Here is a 17,993-nt window from a genome sequence, read left to right on the forward strand (position 1 = left end):
CATTACAGCTCAAAGGCTCTTCATTTGTCTTCGGGCCTAGGGGACCTGGCACACTGTTGCTGTCCCACCGACGACTGATGACTCCCGGCCTGTGCTTTGTCTGGTGGTCCTACCACCACACATCTTAAAAACACCGCTCCAGCCCCCTTGACCCTACCATGTCCACTTCTTGCATCCATGCCGGGAGCCACTTCTGGCTGTGCTCCCTGGTCATCTTGAGTGTGGCTCACCTCCGCCTGCAGCACTGGCACTGCCAGTCTGCCCTGAGGTCTCTGATCCAGCCCTCACCCAGACTCCCTGCATAGCACATCTTCCACAGGGTCACAGATGACCTCTGGGGCAACTCCCCAAAACCCAGCAGAGTAGGGATAAAATTCAGACTGATGTATATGACTCCAGGAAAACCTCTGGAAGGAAGAAGCCAGACACTAAGCAGGGATGTGTGTGAAATACTGGTTTTTATTGGTTGGCACAAGATTACAACCTACAATTCCAATGCCCTTCCCGCCCACCAGCTCAAATGGAAGGAAACTGATTAACAGAGAAAGGAACAGCACGCTCACAGGTTTAAGCATTTGTACAAAAAGGAGTGGGATGAGGTGGGGTGGGATTTTAGGGGTACTACCACAGCTCTGTCTAGACCGCGGGGAGGGCTTTGTGTGGCCTCTTGCTGGCACAACACAAGCGGACGCTTGAGTGGAGATGGGGAAGGGTTACATGTGGCCGGCCCACGGTTCCAGGGGGGAAGCGGGGCTCACATCTACTGTGCACCTGTCTCGAACCCAAACCTGGGGCGGACCCAGTTCCCCCTTTTTCCAGCGCCCTCCACAACCCAACTGTACTCTTGGGAAAGAGGCGTGAAGGAAGCCCGAGAACACCCTCCTGGAGAGAAGGAAACAGGAGAGCTCAGCGTCCTTCCGCTTTCTCTGACCGAATCCCACTCCCCTGGCTCTGCGGGCACTGCGACCGTCCCGAGGAGCTGGGAAGACACCGGGGAAGGGGCCGGGCCTGGGCAGTGGCCCAAGTGAGCAGGAGGAAAACTGAGTTTTCAATGCAATACCAAGCAAGACTGTTTGGAAACAGAAGAAATGCAAGAGAGGCTATACACCCATAGGCTGGAAGCTAAGTCCTGGAGTGCATCTGGGCTGGGGGTAGGGGCGGCAGACGACAAACCGGTCTCGCAGCGCAGCACCAGGTCCCAAGAGGTTAAAGGTTAACCAACCCCTCCTCCTATACAAGTGCCGCTCCTTGGGTTCCCCAGTCTGTTTAGCTCATTTGGGGGTATTTCTGCCAATCTCTCCACGATGTGAGTACTCAGTCCACTGGTTGGTCCACTTTCTACCCTTTGTACAAATATGAAGCACAGAGCTTTACAGTGACACACCTACTCTGGAACCGTCAGAGGACAAGCTGACCTAATGTCAGGAAGGTTAAAACGTTGGCTTTTCTGAGCGGATGGAAGGGGACAGCGGCAGAGTTCTGGTGGGATGAGAACAGTCTTGACAGAGCCTGTGTGACCCCCAGGGGGCTGCTCCCCGGGTGCATGGGCCTCTGGTTCTCTGTCTCAGACATTTACTAGACTTGCCCATTTAAGCCTCTGCTAAAATGGATGAGCACCAGCAGGAAGTGACAAAGACTTCTGTCCTTGGAAAAAGTTAAACTGAATACATCTTGGCTACTTTGCCTCACTCTAAAGGGTTCCCTTGGAAATACCCTTGGCCAAAGGGAGACTGCATCTGGGCGATGCACTTGCCACAGGGTTCGGAAGCACGAGTACTTCATGTTTTTGAACTGGGTCGGCCCCAGGGATTCTAACCTTTCTGAGGCTGACGGCAGACAGTGGAGTGGAGGTGATCCTAGTGAGGAAACACCTTATAGAAGCCGTAAGCTGTTTGAAAACCAGACCCTGCAGCTGAGCAAACAGGGCAGAGGCTCGCCTACTCCTCAGAGCCCCTCCCCTACCAAGTTCACTGGATGGGCTGGGAGACACGGTCCCTGAAACAAAGGCTGGGCTGGGCTGGCAAGAGCAAGTATGGAGACGCTACTGAGGGGCTGCCGCTTCCTCTCCGAGGACTAACACACTTGGTAGGCCAGAGACACGTGCTTAACTTTACAACAGCTTCCAACATCCTCAACTTCCTTAAACACGTGGCAAATTGGTAGCTATCCTTAAGACAGGTGTAGTGACTAGCATTTTACTTATGTTAACCAATAACCTTTTGATTATACACCAGTTTGCAAGTTCTCAGACCATGAAACAATAAACACAGACCCGACATTTACAGAACTGCACCCCATACTGTATTCCTTTTACAATAGAGTTAACTACTGTAATTGTTTTAACTGCTAAATGCAGCACTATGCCACTGGACCCTGGACTCACTCATGCACCTGCGCCCTGCGCAACAGGCCCACAAATATCCACCCATGGGAAAAGCGAAAGGGTGAGGTCCTCAGGCTAAACAAAACACCCAAAGCAAATCCGAATTTGGAGGGAGTCCCCTTGGGGTATGAGCCACGTGGGAAGGGCGAAGGGTTGTGTCCCTGTGCTGTGGCCTAGATGCCTCCTGCAATTTCCTTTGGAATCCTTCCTGCTCTCGGGAGGAGCACAGCTGCCTGCTTGCCAAACAATGGCCCTCGGAGTCCTCCCTTCACTTCAGGCTTTGGAAGCTCACCAAGGCCTCACTTCACGTCCGCCCCGCCTGGAGGCTCTCTGTGGAGCAGCCCAGTCCTCCTGGTCCTCGGGTGTGTCCATCACAAGCCTCGACCTTCCCTGGCTAAGTTACATCTGTTATGCTGCTGGAAGCAAGTAACCAAAACTAGATGTCTTCTCTGGTCATTTACTAGTGAGCCTGGAAAGCTTTTGTCAACAGGACAATAAAGAGAGAGGCTACCTGGACCTGCGGCTGCTGTAGGGGAAACTTCAGTTCAGCACAAGGTGCTCGGAAAGCCGGGCTCATCAGCGTTCGTTCTGGAGGGTTTACAGGCAACCGCACTGGGAGAGTGACTTCCTGCAGGTGAGCTGCCGCGTCCCACGTGCCAAACAGCAGAGGACGACCTCAAGGCCGGCGTCGGGACTGAGGCATCTTGCCTGTTTCCTAAGGAGTTCCAAAGACCTACGATTTTCATCTAAATGGGACCTCAAGCCCAGAGGAGTGACTGTACTGACTGTTGCGCTGTTCTCCCCACAGGTAATGCCACAGGTGGTAAGCGATTCAGTAGGTACTTGCTCCAGAGCAGTATTTCCATTCTTCAACTCAGTGATGAGTAAAACCTTTGCGTCTGGATTGGCTGCCACGGGGCGATGAACCTCGAGTGACAAAGCTCCCGAAATTGCAGTGATCTCGGGTCCCCCCCCCACACAGACAGCAGCAGCTTTTATGGACTGCAGGCAGTGCTTCCCAGTTTACAGTTTACCTGACAACCTCAAATGTCTCATGTTCCAGGTGACATCTCAAGTGGCACGGAGAACACAGCTCTCCTGGACGGTGAGAGGCTGGCGAGGGGATGCCAGATGGGGCAAGGCTGAGGCCACCAACATAAGAGCCACGCAGCCCGAAGCCTCAACAGCCCGGGGGAAGAGGTGCCACCCACAGGGCTCACATGACCTGCCTGCCACCACCTCACCCGGGCAGTGTGAACGCACAGGTGACCTCATCTTCAGGATTTCTCCAGTTATTTCTTCTCACTCTAAATCTACTCTCAATTAGGGCAGGCTTACAAAACAGTTCAGAAACATTAAAAATTACAGTTGTGGTAAAAATCACATTGTGGTTATGAAACCCTTTCTGAAAACTAAAAAAGTGTGGCTCAGGCTAAGCTACTTTACAAAAAGATCAGGTAGGGAGACCGACAAAGGTGTTACTACAGCACTAGGTGGAAATGGGAAATAAGGAAGGTAGTGTGCGACACACACAGGTCCCGACGACATCAGCCCTCTGGGTAGAGGTTCAGGCCTCCGCTGAGCACTGTATGTGGAGAGGAGAAAGGGGAGGAGAGCCAGGAGGACGGCCTGCCTGCAACTTCTTTCTTCTAGTAAGTCTAAGGGAATTCGCATGGGTTGACTCCTAACATCAAAACAGAAAATATTTTTTTGCCGTGAAAGAACTTGACTATGTAGCAACATGCTTACAAAACTGCTGCAAACCTCTCCCCAGAGGCTGGGGGAGTAAGGGCCTAAGTGCGGCACGCCCCACGGCTGTGCCACGCAATGCTGAGGGTGGCGGAAATCCTGCCTGGCCTGCGGGGTGACAGTCCCACCCCCTCTGACCCCTCCAGAGGGCCCCAGCTCAGACTCGGCAGTGATGGAGCACTCTCCATGCAGGGCAGACGGGGCAGCAGACACTTGTAAAAAAAAAAAACACGGTCAATTCATTAACGTGTCTGTCCTGTCGTGTTTGCTATGAGAAAACTCAAGACTCCTGTTTCATGGGCTGCACTGCTCTGAAAGGCTACAGAAAATCTAACACGTTTCTCACATCGATGTTTCTCTCTCCCTCTCTCTCCCTTCCTCTCTAAAAAAATCAATAAAAACTAACACAGCGGACTCTCCCTCTCCCTCTCTCTCTCTCTCACACACACACACAGTCCTGGTCCATAAAGATGGCATGACCTCACTTGTATTTCCCCAATGGCTGCAGTTTATAAACTAAATATGAATTTTAATTTTAAAAAACCCACTGCTATCTTTCTCTATCCTGAGAATGGTCTGATGGGTGCTCCAGTGATGAGCAATTTCTCACATGCAAATTGCCTGTGAGAAAGAGACCTGGCCTCTGCTCTGAACACAGAAACCTGTTTCTGCTGAGCCTGAATAAGGTGAGTTCTTGCAGAACTCATGGCAAGCTGCTATCAGTACAAGATTTTGCAAGTAGGGTAATTTTTGTGCTTTCATTTCTCCTCACTTTCTCTGAGGAGCTATCACAAAAGGGCTCTGACTGCAGTAAAGGCAGCCACGGTGTTTGCGGTGCCACGGAGGGAAAAACTCCAGTCCCTACTCATCAGAATCCCGGTGCCACAGGAAACACCAGCTGGACAGAGCCTCCTGCCAGCCAAGCAAGCACCAGCACAAGCTCGCCAGTTAACTGCATTCACAGGATCCACTCATGTCACCGAAAAACACTCCTTGGCACAGTTCACTTTCCTGACCCAAACACCACCACCAATCCAAACTGGACTCTGCAGGGTAGTATGCTGCTACACCAGCCCAGTCAAGGCCTCTTCAGATCATGGAAAAATGCACAATCACTGTTAACACTGCAGCTCCCTCCCTTCCAGGAGCACTGACTGCTTTCCTGCACAGCACTTTCAGTCCACATCATAAAGGGAGACTGCATCTGGAAGAACGTGCCTCTGGGGCTCCACTTAGTGCTTAGCTGAACTTATTTCATATCCTTGCATGTGTCTGAACAGAACCTTCGATGCCCCAAGTCAGGCAACAAGCGGCAGTGTGTCTTTCAAGTAGGACATGTGAACAGTGAGTGGCATTTATGTTCAAATCCCACGGTGCTGTTTCTCTGGCTGGGATCCTTACTTGGGGACAGAACTCCTTTCCCAGAGAGGGGACAGTATGCTAAGAAACTGCAGGCACTGCCGTTCAGTTAATGTGTTTAAGACTGGGAATAAAGATGCTAACTGAGAATGTAGCAAAACTTAAATTCACCGATACCCCCAAATGCTAAAAACTAAATGACACAGGCCAACCAGGTATATACGTTCTTTTAGTGGGAGGGAAGAGCAAAGCTTTTCAAAGTTTGAGTATTTATTAGAATTTTTAAATAAAGAGAACTATGATATTAATTTTCACATCTTGGCTATGTTTTGACAAAGGAGATGCTACTAAGGGTATAGCAACAGCTCCTTTCCCAAGCCAGGGATTGACCAGCGCCCTCCCCAGCCCACCCCGATTTTAAGACCCTTACTTCCCAACTAGACAGCACAATTGGCAAATGAAGCCAGCATGAAACCGGTATCAAAACCCAACACGACAGTCTGCGGGGAGCCAATGCATCAAGTAGCTGTTCTCCTAAGTGATCAGTGTCCTGCCAGATCCCTCACTCCCCACCGGAAGCAGCCTTTCACACCCCAGTGGGAGACACGTTCAGTATCCCTGGGCATGCTCATGGTGCACTTAGAAGTGCTGTAACATTACAAAGACAAGCAAACACCTGGATTTCCTGCCTGCCTACGTTCTTGAACTTAGCAGGTTACCCAGGCTGGGGAAAGGACTGCACAGCTGCACCTGTCAAGAACAGTTGGCCGCTTCAGTGCACATGGTCAAGGTCCAGTTCGGCACGCTGTAAGGCATGTACACACAAGGAGGGAGGCTGCTGTCGGGGGGGAGTAGCATTATGGAAAAAATTCCAAACCAGCAGGATAGGAACAGTGCTCGATGCTCCAGTTTTTTAGAAAGTAATCCCAAGAACCCAGTTCAAACCCTATTGTCAACATGTAGGGAGGAATTAAATTTCTATCGTTTCTCCAGATCTGAACTGGGGCCATTTGCTACTGGCTTGGTAATAAAAAGGAACTAGGTTTCTTCCTGGTTTTCTTGGCCTGGAAACAGCTGCGGGGAGAGGCCACGAGTCCAGGGCACTGTGACGGTCGCTGCACTCTTCCCAGCCCCACACAACTGCAGTCACCACTGGGGAGGACAGTGAGCTGACCCAGCCACTAGCATTGAGAGAAAAACAAATTGTGAGGCTCTGTTTCAGAAATGCCCCAAATTAAAAAACAAAACCTTCAAAAATTTAAAGTTTCCTCTTCTAAAAGTCATTTATTTACATATTATATGCCCAGTATATAATGTGTAGATAAATGTACCCTGTAGTGAAAGGGACCAACCCACTGGGCCAAATAGCACATTATAGAACACATTCTTGAAAGGTTTCATCTTGTATTGGTATCTTTTAATAAAAAAAATTTAAAAATCAAAGAAAAAAGTCTGGCCAGGGCTAGGATGACAGACAGGAGTTTTTAGGATACAAGGCAGAGGAAGGCGTCTGCCTCTTTTTAGAGAGCGTAGGGGGTGTGAACAGGGAGGGAGAGATCATGCACAGAAGTACTTACAAATCACATCCCCCTCAATAAAAGAGAAGAAAAGCCCCACCACTTAACGCCAAACAGCAACATATCCATGAGCCCTTTCTCTGCTGCCATCCTGCCTTATTTGAGAGAGGAGGCCTGTGAGGAGAGGGGAGAAGAGCAAGGGTGAGAGGGAAGGTCTGCACTTCAGTCTAGTTTCCAATTTCCACCTTCTTCCAGGTCTTCAGTCATCTGATGCCCGACGTGGAGGAGCTCTGCGAAGAAACCGAGTATGTGGAAGCCACGACTGGGGTGCCATTGTTGGCAGAGTAGCCTTGTCGCAACGTCTCAAAATAGGACGCCTGCACCGGCTTGTGGTACTGCAGCACTCTGACGGCGTCGTCCACCCGAAACCACTCCCTCTTCCTGCCTGCGGAGGCACAGAGAGAAGGGTCAGGGCACCAGGGAAGCCACGAAAAGTTTCTAATCGTCTAACCTTTGAGAAAATGTAGAAGGAAACATACAAGCAATGGTTGTCAACATTTTCAAAATATGTATCATAAATACATTTAAAAAATGTTCTTATGAATAATGCAAGCATACTTTATATGCGTCAAATACTGTACCAATGCCTCATGCAGAAAATAGGTACGAAATCTGAAAAGTAAAGAGCTGGCAGTAGTCTGTGAGCATTCTCGCCCTCCAGAGAAGCACAGCTCTCAGCTTCCTCCTGCGCGCCTGGACTTGCTCAGCTTACTCATAAGAGCCTGAAGCCCAGCCGGCATCCCCCTCTCCCGCAAAATTCAACCTGAGCGTGAAGCTTCCGGAATTACCAGGATGGCTGCAGATTGTAATCAGCTATTTATTTTTAAAAATTTATGAGTAAATAACCTTAACACAATTACTATTACGTTTTCAGTCTATTTTTGTTTTATTATTATTATTATTATTATTGTTAATCCTCTCTGGAGGCCTTTCTCCATTGATACTTTTTTTAGAGGGGGAGTGGGAGGGAGGAAGGGGGAGAGAGAAACACTGATGTGAGAGAGAGACATTGATTGGTTGTGCCCTTTGGTTCCTGGGCCAACACTCTAACCACTGAACCACATTGGCTAGGGCTATTTTTTTGTTTTTTTTAAAATGTGTGTTACGTGCCATTGAATTGGCTCTGTCCACACTGTCCTGCCCTCAACAGGCACACTCAGGCCTGTGGCTTCTTTCATGGAGTCAATCCATCTCCACGGGCTTAATACATGTTTTAAAATCCTTTGTTATTTTTTCTTATAATAAAAGGTCATTGCTTAAAATTGGGAAAACGGAAGAAAGTATAATTACCCATAATCTTATAAACCAGAAATGACTGAAATCTTATAACCAGTCATTATAAACCAGAAATCTTATAAACCTCTCAATAACTTAATGCATTTGCTTTCTTTCCTATTTTAAAAAGACACTGTATTTGAGCCCTAGACAGTTTTGCTCAGTGGTTGGAGCATTGGCCTGTGGACTGGAGGGTCCAGGGTTCGATTCCAGCCAAGGGCACACACCTTGGTTGCAGGCTTGAACCCAGGCCCCGGTCAGGGCTCATCTCATGTGGGAGGCAAACAATCAATGTGTCTCTCACATTGATGTTTCTCTCTCCCTGCCTCCCTCCCTTCCTCCCTTCCACTCTCTCTAAAAATCAATGCAAAAATATCCTCGGGTGAGGGTTAACCACACACACACACACACACACACACACACACTTAATGGCTGTGCATTATAACCATTTCCCTATCATTGAACATCAATCTCCTGTAATTTTATTTATAAAATACTATTATAATTTCAAAAATTCTTTATCTGTTTTTTTCTCTACTTTTTTTTAACCTCTCATGGAAAGATCCCTAGAATTGAGATTATATGAATAAAACATTTGAACTCTAAAGGGCTCATGATATATAGTGTCAAATTACTTTCCAAGACGGCTACACCAACCCCCAATCCTGCTTATGTTTGTTGGAGTGTTGGTCTCACACACTCCAGCCAGCACTGTTTCCTTTTCTTGGTCACTGCCAATTCTTTACGTGAAAACCAGTATCTCATTTTTGTTTTCATTTGAAATTACTATTTATTTCAATGTAGCTCTAACTAGTGTATATATAATTCTATACCCTGCTTTTTTCATTCACCAACACTATTTTGCAAGCACTTTCCCACAGTAATAGCTTTCATAAGTACGTGTTTAACAGCTGTCCAACATTCCATCAGATAAATGTACCTTAAATCACTTCTCATTCACTTTGTTGTACAGTTAAGTCCCAATTTTTCATCTGAAAAAGGCTCATCTGAAGGAAGGCTGTTTATCAGGGTCAATTCTCAGGGGTGGGAGTACAGGTGAAAGGCTTTTTCGGTATTAATAGAGCAATGGTACCTTAAAAATTCCTATCATGAGTGTGTGACAGAGTGCTCTGAGGGCAGGGCCACACTACACTCATCTCTGTCTCCCTTTCAGGCCCCAGCACCAGCTGTCCGGGAGTCTATTTTTAATAACTCCCCACTGAACTCCTTCAGTTAAGCATATTGCATTCTTACCAGACAAAGCCATGACAAACTGGGCTATGAAATGCCCACACAGCAGTGGGAGGGCTGGTGGCCAAGCACACACTGACACTGAGGGAGAGGTTTTGGCCCTGGCCTGTTTGCTCAGTGATTAGAGCGTTGGCCCGCAGACTGAAGGGTCCCGGGTTCAATTCTGGCGAAGGGCATGTGCCTCGGTCGCAGGCTCGATCCCAGCCCTGGTCAGGGCGAGTGTGGGGAGCAACCAATCCATGTGCCTCTCTCACATCGATGTTTCTCTCTCTCTCACATCAATGTTTCTCTCTCTTTCACATCGATGTCTCTCTCATACACATGGATGTTTCTCTCTCTCTCACATTGATGTTTCTCTCTCTCACATCAATGTTTTTCTCTCTCACATCAATGTTTTTCTCTCTCACATTGATGTTTCTCTCTTTCACATCGATGTCTCTCTCTCTCTCTCTCACATTGATGTTTCTCTCTCTTACATCAATGTTTCTCTCTCTCACATCGATGTCTCTCTCTCTCACACACATGGATGGCTCTCTCTCTCACATTGATGTCTCTCTCACACACATGGATGTTTTTCTCTCTCTCACATTGATGTTTCTCTCACATCAATGTTTCTCTCTCTCTCACATTGATGTTTCTCTCTTTCACATCGATGTCTCTCTCTCTCTCACATCTCTCTCTCACATCTCTCTCTCTCACACACACACACATCGATGTTTCTCTCTTTCTCTGAAAAGCAGTGGAAAAAACATTCTTAGGTGAGGATTAAAACAAAAGGGAGAGGTTTTGACAAGTGTTTTATCTGTTTGCCAGGTTAAAACAGAAATTAAACTAGTATTACTTTTCTAGAATATATTTTTGTTCAGGGGTAAAAGATTAAACCATGAATCAATCATCAAAATCACCTCAGTTTTTACTTCAAAGACATACATACAAGAGTGATCTCTTCGGGGAAAGCCAGGTGACCCGAGGGTAACACGAATAACCTGGAAGCCACCGCCCTACTCTGCACCTACTGAATGACTCTGGGGAGGGGTGCATGCTGCCACCCACAAGAAGAACAGGCGTGACCAGGCGCAGCCGAGGCCGTGCCCTCACCCGGTTCCGTGGCCGGCAGTGGGCCTGGCACTGGGAGGAGGATCCAGTCTGATTTTAGAAGCGTTTCCCATTTTTATGGGCCATGTTTCGACTTGTTGACCATGTGCCCATCTCAGCTTCCTTTTTATACATTTCAAAAGTACATTAAGCCCTCGATTTTGCAGACTTTAATTTAACGAACAAAATTTCCGGTCCCTGTGTCATATGTGAAAATTAACACCCTATTAATTTTAAAATGCTTTCAACCAAGACTGGCTTATAATTAAGTGAACAGGTTTATTTTTTGTTATTAATTCACTGTTATTTTTAACAAATCTTAGCAGATAGACCATGTGTTGGCAAAAACACTGCAGTAATTTCACTGATGTAAATAAATATTACATACCTACAACTATAGTCTACATATTTAAATCCCAGAGTCAACGCTGGGGAAGTCTGGCGAGTGACTGTCACATGATCATACTGCATCACTTGTGGCGACTGGTTGCTGCCGGGCGGTGTGACTCTCTGCAGCAGCTTGTTTGTTTGTTAACCCTCACCTGAGGATGGGTATTTTGTTCCACTGATTTTGAGGAAGGGAGGGAGGGGACGGTCAGGGAGACCGAGAGAGGAACACATCGACTGGTTGTCTCCCGTATGCACCCTGATCAGGAATCGAACCCGAGACCCTTCAGCACGCAGGCCGATGACCTCACCACTAAGACACACCAGCCAGGGCTCTGCGGCAGTTCTGATGCCTGTTGCCTCTGGGTGGGCACGAAGCCCCGCCCCAGCGTGTGCGTCTGTTTAGTCGGGGTGACTGGCGAATGCATGCATTTATTAGATCTATTCAGTGTAAAATTACAGTAATACATATAGAACACTTTTCTGTGAAATTAAACTTTTCATATATACTTAAATTTAATTATACAAATGTGTCTACATTAGTAAAAACAGGTAAACTAACTTGTCAATTTTTAAACATACACATTCAGAAAACCTACTTTATTATGTAACAGACTTCTGGCTTTAACGGACACCTCCCTCACCCGAAAACTTGTCTGTTCTATGGAGGTTTTACTGCACTTCACAAGTTAAAACAGACATGCTTGCTGCATTCAGCATCTCCTCCTGTTCCTTCTCTGCGCATACGCCTCTCTGTCTGGCCCTGAGTAACGGCTGTGCCGCGGAGGGGCAGCTGCGGGGAGCTCCTTGGAGGCGCCTGGGGTGACTTACCAATGCTAACCGAGTCTTCCCAGTCTTCCAGCACCTCTGTGACAACGAGCACATAGACGTATGTTCTGTGCTTCCTCTCCTGGTTCTGAGGGCAAAGAGAGGACAGGGGAAGTTACTCCGCATAGAGCCGAGGCGACTTGGACGAAGCGCACGCTCACGGCCAGGGAGCTGAGACCAGGACCCCTCCTACGCCCCGTCCCACACTGCGGGCCGGCGCGAGCTCCTAGCAGATGGCCTCTCAGACATGCCGCACTTGCAGCTGAGGGTCAACTCTTTGGCTGGGTTTCTAATGCCAAGGCTTTACTCTCTCTTTTCCTTCCCTTCCCCTAAGTGCAACTTCATGGAAATGCTGTGAGCAGGAAGGTTTGTGACTGCTCAAGAAAAAGGCACCAAGTAAACTCGACTAGCTGGACACAGAAAGAGGAGACCGTGGACGGCAGGGCTCAGTGCAGCCGGCGATTACCTCTCGCACACCCTCCTTTTCCCGCTAACCCCGCGCCTCTTTACACCCCGTCTCACTTCCCTTCACCTCCTCCAGATCACTGCCCTAGATTTCCTTGTTTCCCTCTGTTGCCATAGCTGCTTACCTTCCACTTTTCCTGTCTTCCCTACACTTATGTACCCCTCCTCACAGCTTAGGAGGGAAAGGAGAGAGGCAGGGCTGGGGATAAATACTACTTACAAATAATATTCCAGCTGTTTGGAGATGGAGACTGCAATGGACTGAGTATGTATTCCTCACCCCAAAATTCCTATGCTGAAATCCCACTCCCCTATGTGATGGCATTAGGAGGTGGGACCTTTGGGGGCTGACCCTTGTGAATGGAATTAGTGCTCTTAAAACAGAGCCCTAGAGAGCAACAGACTTCCCTTTCCCCCATGTGGGCACACAGAGAGGAACAGGGGCCAGCGAAGCAGGAAGCAGGTCCCCCACCACGCACTGGATCTGCTGGTGTCTCGATCCTCAACTTGCCGCCTCCAGAATTGTGAAAAATCAATTTCTTTTATAAGCCACTCAGTTTGTGATATTTTGTTATAGCATCTTGAATGGACTAAGACAAACATATATGTGGTTATTAATACCACACCAAATGTATCAAAGATTTTAACAGACTTACCTCAAAAATTCCAACTAATCTTCCCAATGTCCCTTTTACTCCAGCCTGAAAAGTAGGGGGAAAAATTAACATTGATATTGTTTATATTGCTGTCTCATTCTGAATATTCTTTTTTTTTTAAAAAAAAATATATCTTTATTGATTTCAGAGAGAGGAAAGGAGGGGGAGAGAGAAAGACAGAAACATCAATGATGAGAGAGTCATTGATCAGCTGCCTAGCCCGCAACCCGGGCATGTGCCCTGACCGGGAATTGAACCCCGATCTCCTGGATCCGAGGTCGATGCTCAACCGCTGAGCCACGCCCGGCTGGGCTCATTCTGAATATTCTGAGCAGTCTGTGAAACAGAAATGAAAAACAAGAGGGCACAGTTTGGAGGGGGTCACACCAGTGTTTCCTGTGTCACTGAGAAGAGCAGGGTGTACACTGGGGAGGGAGAAGTCCTCTCATCTCCCTGGCTCTCTTCCCACTACAAAGCTGGCCAAATAGAGCAGACAGTTAAGGTCACAAATTACTTCACTCATTTATTCATTCATTCAACAAATACACATTGAATGTCTAATCTGAGCTAGGTGATGCCGTATACCAGGGATATACGGTGAATAGGCTAGAACAAAAGATCCATGAGGCAAGGCCCTTACCTGCCCTGTCCCTGGATGTCTGTGCACAGTGTGCCCAGAACAGAGCTCAGCACCCGGCAGGAGCTCAGTAAAACCAAGTCAATGAAAACATACACCTGGTCATTCTGCCAGTGACAGGTATTGATAGAGACGCACAGAGCAATGTGAGGGACAGACAGGGATGAGGAGAGAGACAAATATACACAGTGGTTAGGCACTTGGGAATATATTCTGTATCTCCCGTTGGCCCTGTGATAATTTTTTTTTAAATCTGTGTCTTTCTGATGTATTATAGGTGAATTTTTCAGTCTATTCCAATTTACTCATTTTCTTTACTTTTTTTTAATCCTCACCTGAGGACAACTTCTCCATCGATTTCTAGAGAGAGCAGAAGGGAGGGGTGGAGAGAGAAACATCGATGTGAGAGAGACACATTGACTAGTTGCCTCCCCCACGTGCTCCAGACCAGGGCAGGGTATCGAACCTGCAACCGAGGTACGTGCCCTTGACTGGGAATCGAACCCTCAGGTCTGCAGGCCGACGCTCTAACCACTGAGCCAAATCAGCCACGGCCAATTTTTAATTTTCTTTTAAACTGTATCCAGGCTAGAGTTATCCCATTTCTAGTCTGTTTTTTATTTGATATTTTTCATATCTACCTGTTTTTAAAAATATATCTTTATTGATTTCAGAGAGAGGAAAGGGATAGAGAGAGAGAAACATCAATGATGAGAGTTGACTGGCTGCCTCCTGCACACCCCGACTGGGGATCGAGCCCGTAACCTGGGCATGTGCCCTGACCAGGAATCGAACCCCGATCGCCTGGATCCCAGGTCGACGCTCAACCACTGAGCCACACCCGGCCAGGCTCTACCTGGTTCTTTACATATTTGTTTCCACTACATACGCCTTTGCTTTCATACTTTGTTCTTTTAAAATAGAAGTTAATTCCTCCATTTACTTCTTGATTATCTGAATATATTGAAGTTCTTTGTCAGGCCATGCTACAAAATTCATTGACTCTGAAGCACATTCATGCTCCAGTTGGTGAAGGGCTTATTTGTGAGGTGGCTTTCACCAAGCTCTCCAGAGCCGGGTCTTGAAGGGACAGTGTAGGGCTGCTGCTTCAAGGTGACATGTGAATACTGCAGACAGAGCCACAGTCAGAGGGTGGCTTAGCTCCATCCTTTATTGGCACTGCATCTGTGTCCTCTCCCTACCTAAGCCCACATCTTTCTGAGTCTCAGCTCCCGCTGTCCTCTCCACTGGGCACCTGGGCTCCCCTTACTCCAAGGGTCCAGGCTGGCTGCGGCTCTGTGCTGCTGCTCTGTTTCTGCTCTGTGGAGGTAGTGTCCACCTTGCTTTTGAGCCAGGCTATGTCTTTTTTAGCTTTTGCTTTTTCTATTTTATATCTGTCTCTGCTAGGAGCAGAAGTGGTCAAAGGTGAGGGAAAGACGAACCCCTGGAAATGCTGTGGAATGCTGTAACTTGTTTTCTATTACTACTGCCTTATCTGTACAATAAACTAAAAAGACAAAAATATTTTCTAAACACAACATAGTAGGTGCTCAGTAAGTTTGTACAAAATGAACAAAAATTTATAATAAGTACTCTAAAAGTTTTAAGAGATATTGAATAGAAGCAAAAGAAGCCATTTAAAGGCCTAGGCTCCTGGGTGAACTATATTTTGAAATTAATTTTTGCTAATTATCTGTCAAGGAATTCTATTCTTTTCTCTTGCCAAATGCCCATTTCCTTTCCTATTCTTTTTTCACCTGCTCTTGTCCCCATGTGGCTATTGGCTACTTGAATGGAAATGTCTACCTTTTCTTATTTAACTTGCTTCTGTACAGTTTTAGAAACAATCCTACTCCACAGCCAGCTAAGATGAGCTACATTGTACTTATAAGAATTAACTAGTGAAGCAGCCTGAACAAGTGGGACAAACTGGTGTGCCAACCTGAGCTGGAAAGCCAATTCTGTCCTCTGATCCCAGGGAGTCGAGCACGCTCAGATGTGTCACCGCACCTTTGTCACAGGGATGCACTGACAGGGCCAAGGAGTAGAGCTGTCAGGGTTGGGGTGGGGGTAAGAAAAAATTCATAGAGTTTCAGAGAGGCCATCATTCACTTTTCTCTTCTGCAAAGTGGTGAAAATGGTCTCTTTAGCAGTTATTGTCCAATTAATGTTTTTAATCTTGCCCTGGCCAGTGTGGCTCAGTTGGTTGAGCATCACCCTATGCACCAAGAGGTTGTGGGTTCTATTCCTGGTCAGGCACATGCGTGCTTAGGTTGTGGGCTCGATCTCCAGTAGGGAGAGTGCAGCAGGCAGCTGATTGATGGCTCTCTCTCATTGATGTTTCTCTCTCTCTCTCAAATCAATAAAAAAATATTTAAAAAAAATTTTTATCTTAAAAAACTCAAAAGTTTAGAAAATGGTCGTTGAATTTTAAGGATACGAATCAACTTCTATTATGACACTTCAATATACTTTAAAATTTTTGTTTAATAGTAATTTCTGCATTTAACACCAACATATAACCCGAATTTACTCTGTCGGATGCAGCTGGGAAAAACATAAAGGCATTTTCCTTTATAAAATCGATGCATTCTTATAAAGTCTGGAGTAAATCAAATCATACTGCCATCAAAACAGTGGAATTTCAGTGGCACTTATTTTCACTTTTCATTAATCTTCAAGTTGTAGACAGTAACAGCAGTTTTATTTGTCTCCTAGTGTTTCAAGTTTTATATTAACACTTAGGGGATCTACTTGTGTAAATTCTACCTACGGTGATCCTATCAATGACTCTATGGTAAAAAGCAAAGAAATATTCCTATATTTACCAGTTTTTAAAATTGAGATTTAGCAGTTTTCTTAGGAGAAGGCTCTTCTTTAGTAAAAAAGATTTCAGTTCTTTAAAATCATTGTGCTGAAAAAGACAAAGACGGCTCCTAGGCAAAGTGAATCCAAGACAGGATTCACTCTAACCATTTTACTTTTTCTTAAGTTTTCCACAGTCCAACTTTCATCTCCCAGCTCTCTCGCAAATGCTGCCGCAAGCAATTGGGCGGTTATTTTTATCTCTCACATGACTCTTGCATGTAGGTTGGGGTAGGTGTCAGGGTCACACCTGACAGATATTTGGCTCAGACATTGGGGATAAGATGTGATTCAAGGTATATTGTAAGGGGGTTCAACCAGGGTGCTGGTATGAACCTGTTTTTCTCAGAATCATTTGAAAGCAGTTATAATTTCAATCCACATGTCAAAAGCCCTTAATCCAGAAAAGGAGACTTTATTTAAAAGTCCGTTTTTGCTAGTAGTAAGAAATCCAAATAGTCCTGGCTGATCAATGACTCTCTCATCATTGATGTTTCTCTCTCTCTCTCTCTCCTTCTCCTTTCCTCTCTCTGAAATCAGTAAAGATATAGTTAAAAAAATAAATAAATAGGTATTGCTCGGCCAGGGTGGCTCAGTGGTTGAGCATCGACCCATGAACCAGGAGGTCACGGTTTGATTCCTGGCCAGGGCACATGCCTGGGCTGCAGGCTCCATCCATAGGAGGGGGCACGCAGGAGGCAGCCGCTCGATGATTCTCTCTCATCATTGGTGTTTCTCTCTCTCCCTTTCTCCCTTCCTCTCTCTGAAATCAATAAAAACATGTTTAAAAATAAGTAGGTAGGTACTGAATTTTAATAAATTTTAATTTACTTAGTTTTATTTTAATCTCTTAAATAAAGTAAATTGCATAAACATATTTTCTAAGACTGAACTACCCTTGTACTCTTGGGACAATATAGTTGTGAGATACTGAGAAAGCTTTAGGTTTTATTTGCTCTTATTTCACTTGGAATTTTTGTAGCCATGTTTGTGAGAATTTATTTTTTTTCTATTCTTAATTATCAAGATCAGGGGTAAGCAAACTATGGTCCATGGGCCAAATCTGTCTTGCCATTGGTTTTTGTAAATAAAGTTTTACTGGAACACTGCCACACTCATTATGGGTGAATTCACATTACAATAGCAGAGCTGAATATTTGTGACATATACAATATGGCTTCTAGAGTCTAAAATATTTATTATCTGACCCCTTACAGAAAAAGTCTGATTGCTGATCAAGATTATACCAGCCTTCCAGATCTTAGCTATTGTAAATTGTGCTGCTATGAACACAATTTCTTTCTGATTGGTGTTTCCAGTTTCTTAGGATATATTCCTAGAAGTGGGATCACTAGGTCAAATGAGTTCCATATTTAATTTTTTGAGGAACCTCCATACTGCTTCCCATAGTGGCTGCGCCAGTCTGCATTCCCCCCAGCAGTGTACTAGGGTCCCCCTTTCTCCAC

The 17,993-nt window shown here is 46.1% G+C and overlaps 1 protein-coding gene across 1 annotated transcript in view; it reads right to left on the reverse strand.

Moving 5' to 3' along the window:
* Window positions 1–439: 439 nt before the first annotated feature.
* Window positions 440–17,993, reverse strand: part of NUDT3 (nudix hydrolase 3) — a 101,141-nt gene continuing 83,587 nt past the window's right edge. Inside the window, exons 3-5 of the mRNA XM_081140947.1 lie at window positions 13,026–13,070; window positions 11,908–11,992; window positions 440–7,453 (exon numbers count right to left, since the gene is read on the reverse strand). Coding sequence (XP_080997073.1) covers window positions 7,272–7,453; window positions 11,908–11,992; window positions 13,026–13,070 — 312 coding nt within the window. The 3' untranslated portion in view covers window positions 440–7,271. The remainder of the gene's footprint in view (window positions 7,454–11,907; window positions 11,993–13,025; window positions 13,071–17,993) is intronic.

The sequence above is a fragment of the Miniopterus schreibersii genome (assembly GCF_964146895.1).
Source record: "Miniopterus schreibersii genome assembly, chromosome: 6".
Taxonomy (NCBI): Eukaryota; Metazoa; Chordata; class Mammalia; order Chiroptera; family Miniopteridae; genus Miniopterus; species Miniopterus schreibersii.